Source organism: Octopus bimaculoides, chromosome 11, assembly GCF_001194135.2.
Source record: "Octopus bimaculoides isolate UCB-OBI-ISO-001 chromosome 11, ASM119413v2, whole genome shotgun sequence".
NCBI lineage: Eukaryota > Metazoa > Mollusca > Cephalopoda > Octopoda > Octopodidae > Octopus > Octopus bimaculoides.
Window position 1 is genome coordinate 65,258,773 of NC_068991.1, and position 4,428 is coordinate 65,263,200.

The following is a 4,428-nucleotide window of genomic DNA, read 5'->3' on the forward strand; positions in this document are numbered from 1 at the left end:
AAAACGTGGGATTCCGTTAAAAAAATTAATAAATAAGGGGGGGGGAAGGTTCAGATTACATATAATCCATCTCTACCCGCGATTTATCGGTAGGTGATTGTAACCATTCTACTTCAATCAAGACAATAATTACTTTGTACAAACACCAAGAGATGCCACCAGACAACCCCTCAGTTCCTGTTCCTTATTTAGAACAAAAAAAGGCTTCGAAAGAACGTTGAGGCATCAATCAGTCAGAAATAGCAATCAAATCTTTAAATCACATTTTTTCTCTCTCTCTTTAAATGGAAAGGGTACATTAGATAACACAATCTTAGAAGTATGTCAGAATATAGGACAGGATGGTCACGGATAAATCGCTTTTGATCATAGCTCAGGGTTGAACTGGTACTGAACAGCGACAAACTAAAAGCTAGGCCTGGCAACAAACTAAAGGCTTGACCTTTGTTAAAAAAATCAATAATAAGAGCAGAGGTAAGTTCCTGTGACCTGGTTTTGATTTTCGCTCGATACTATAAGCCATAATCCGTGTCCTAAATGCTACTATAAACACGAATGTCTTCACTTCAAACACCAAGTCTTCTTAACATGCCATACGTTGTACCAATGTCAGGAGGTGACGAGGGGCAGAGCGGAAAGCACTACCAATCTGTGGTGACAGTTATGCTTTTTCCCCGATAGCACGGGCCACCGATGTAATTACCTAGATGCTACCCAACTAAACAGGTGTATTGGGTGGGTACACTGTAACCAACTGAATCCTCTACTCAACTAATGTAGTGGTAGAAAATTAAAGGAAAGAAACAAGCTGTTACTGAATATTCAGGGTTAATTAACACACTCGGAAATTGGAAGGCTGCTATATCACTATGATTATTATGAAAATTCTCATTCTATATTCGCTCATAAAATACAAATGCAGTCACATATATACATGTTTACATGAATCAATACAATGCTAGAACGTGCACATGCAGGCAAGTAAATAAACCTACATAAATACATAATACACTTTTACATAAGCACATCTATATTAATATTATACACACATACATGTAAGTTTACACAAGCATGCACACTGACAGAAGCACATATTATACACACACAATCTTGGGTGGGTCATTGTCATTACGAAACCCGCGTTGGTTCTACTTCACATCCTTTTATCAATAGAAGACAACTAGCCTTATTGCGCGCGTGCGTAGCTAATATAAAGGAAAATGCGAAAATACTGATAAAACTACGAAATGTGAAGTTGAGAGAAAATAAATCAAAAGTTTTTTTTTTTTATTCATTTATTTGATTTTTAATCAGTAAGACTGGCGTGAGAGATTGTCCTTGACATCAACAAAAGCTGCTGAGGTGTAAAGGTTGCAAGCAAAAGAGGAACTGTCAGTTATAATTAGCTGTACTAACATCACAACTGTCCCAAAACCGGTTAGGAAAGGTCTACATAACACACAATAGAATTGTGTGTGCGTGTATGTATATATGTGGATGTATGGTTGGGTGTAGTAATAATGTTATTTTATGTTCCAATGTGATTGAATGTCGAGGAAGTGCGAGTTAAAAGCATGGCTGTGTGGTTTTAAATAATCATATACATTATGTTCCGTGTGATTCCATATGTAGTTGTGCGAGATTGTACGAATATATGTGAATATGAAGTTGTGTGCAAATATCAATGCAATTATGTATTTAAATATATGTACATATAAGTGTGTGTAGGAGAATATTAAACTGTTATGATCAGGTGCAACACTTCCCAATGTTTTTAACACAGAAATACATTTAGTTAGAAATACGTTTAGTTATTAAACGAGACGAGCACACTTAAAAATAATAAGTCGAGGTTAACCGAAGTAAAAAAAAAAAATTTACTTAAGGCACTCAGATTTTTACCAAGTCATTCAGGTTAATTCATTCTGAAACATTGCTGAACGAGTAGACGACTCTAAATACCAACCACTGTAAACTTCCATTTAAATAGTAAAATTGCCAGTTTAAATCAATATCCACGTCGAACAGCGATATCAGTGTGAATGTACAGAATTTAATTCTAAATGTTTTAAATTATAATTAAATAGCTACCAGTTTTAATTGAAACTGATGGGAAGAATACTGATACAAACAATAAGCGCCAAATAACAGGAAGCAAGTTTCAATTAGTTCTGAAACCCAATCAAGAAAGATAGTTTCTAGGTTGTCGACTCGACCTGCTAGAAATAACAACTGAATCTCCATTATATCGTTCTCTACGGTTAAAAAAGAAAAAGACGGACACATTGGATACATTATGAGACTGTACGATTATATATGAATATATTATGTCTGAATGAAGGGAGTAGTCACGACTGGAACGTTTTCTGATGATGGGTCTGCTTGAGTGGTTAAATATACTATACTTGTGAATAACCAGGGATTAAAACCGAGTTAAATTTGTTTCGGGTGTTGTGAAATGAATGAGTAAAGGGTCAATTTGAGGTTAATATATTAATAATTAGGGATTAAGATCGAACTATCGCACAGTTTTAAAAACTAGTAGTCAAGATTGATTTTTGGATAAGAGAGACTAAATAATTACATACAGCAGTAATAAGAGATCAGATATCGACATTTTCCAAATTGAACACGTGTTTATTACAAACAGTAATTATGTATGATTATGCGCGTGAAGGAGATAGATTTGATGAGTTAAAATAACACTTTCCGCAGTCCGCCGGCTTTAACTTGCCGGTTTCCTAAATGTAAACATAGAAATAAGGTAGCACTTTTAAAGGAGGGAAAGAAGACCACCATGTCCGAATCTCGATGCCTGAAACACCCAATACAAAGAAGATTCCTCTACAAAGTGGCTGTAAATTTGTCTCTAGATTAACGGATAAATCGTGCAGGTGGAATAATCTGTATTTTTTGTGGCGGGAATAAGAGATGATGAGAAGAAATGGGTCAGAATACTCGAGTTATGTATCATAAAATCACACACGCAATGTGATGTTAAAAAATTTTTTTTTTTTAAATAGGTGAAACTGTAAAATAAATACTTACCCTTTGGTCGACAGGGACGGTATTTTTCTTCCGTCGTAGGTTAGGAGAGCGAAGGACCTTTCTAGAGATGCTAGGTTTATCCATAGTGCATTGAATCAAGTGACCTGGTCAATTCAATTAGCCACAAGTCATAGGGTTGACCAAAACTTGTTCATCTACTTTCTGCCACCCTTCAACCACTTGGCTTCTCTTAATGTTGACAGCAGTATTAAGTCTGTCAATGGCTTCACAACTCGCCCAGGCGTATTTCGCATAAATAAGAAAAATAATGAAATAAACTTCGCTTCTTTCTCTTCGGTTGAAGTTTTAAAACTGTTTATTTCATATCTGACATCTTGAGACTTCGTTTTCGGAGGGATTATGTTTGCGTGGTTCCTTTTTCCCTCATTAGCGAGTACCAGTGGAAATCATAAACAAGACAGTGGCGAAGAGGCCCTGCAATGAGAGAAAGGGAGCTGTGTAGTCATTTATTTATTGTACACACGGTTGCCCTCCTCTTTTTCTTCTTCTTCTTACTGTTCAAAGTCGGCGGTGGTGCAGATGATACTGCCATTATTCAAACGTTTAAATAGCCTTCTTACTTATTTCACTTCCCCCATACATGAGTGTGTCTTTTAGGTTTCTTCACCTTTTCTTTTTTTTTTTTTTTGCTTTCCTGCTTGTCTGTTGGCAAAACAACAACAGAATTAGAGAGGCGGGGGTTAGATTAAACTAACACTATGTGCGTATTTACGTGCACCCGTGCCTCTCAGTAGAGACACATGGAAGAGAGAGAGTGTATATAAAACACATATTGCTGTCTCGTGCTGCTCTGTGTATATATCTGTGTGTGTGTGTGTACGTAAATGCGATTAGAGAGAGGGGGAGGTAAAGCAACGCTAACACCTTACCTCTCCTCCTCCTTCTTTACATACCGTACACGGCGACCGACTGCTTTAACGAACGAAAGATTTCATTGGTTTCGCAGTTTGACTCGCTTTCTTTCACTATTCCACATGTGTCTGTCTTTTCTAAAAGTCTGCTACAGAATGGAGAGATTTCTCATCAGACATAAGAAAAATCGATACTAAATTGACAACACCTATCTGTTGAGGGTATCTTCGGGATAGAATCGGTGTATTCACATACGCACACACACACATTGTAATTCTAAAGTATAGACTCGAAAATACTCGTCAAATTTGTATGTTTTAAGCATTAGAATTCATGATTCTGCAAAAAAAATGTTTTCCGAAATTCGAATTTTTGGAAACCGATTCCATGTATTCACACGCACACTCACACGCATATGATAATCCTGTAGAATAGAGTCGGAAATGCTCTATTCCACCAGAGACCGTAATTTTTTTGAATTTGAGTTAGAGTTAATGATTCTGCAAA

At 36.4% G+C, this 4,428-nt stretch overlaps 1 protein-coding gene across 1 annotated transcript in view; it reads right to left on the reverse strand.

The window, feature by feature from the left end:
- Window positions 1-4,018, reverse strand: part of LOC106882850 (uncharacterized) — a 191,012-nt gene extending 186,994 nt beyond the window's left edge. The window contains exon 1 of the mRNA XM_052971999.1: window positions 3,049-4,018. Within this exon, the coding sequence (XP_052827959.1) occupies window positions 3,049-3,132 (84 nt within the window). The 5' untranslated portion in view covers window positions 3,133-4,018. The remainder of the gene's footprint in view (window positions 1-3,048) is intronic.
- Between the last annotated feature and the right edge of the window lie 410 nt (window positions 4,019-4,428).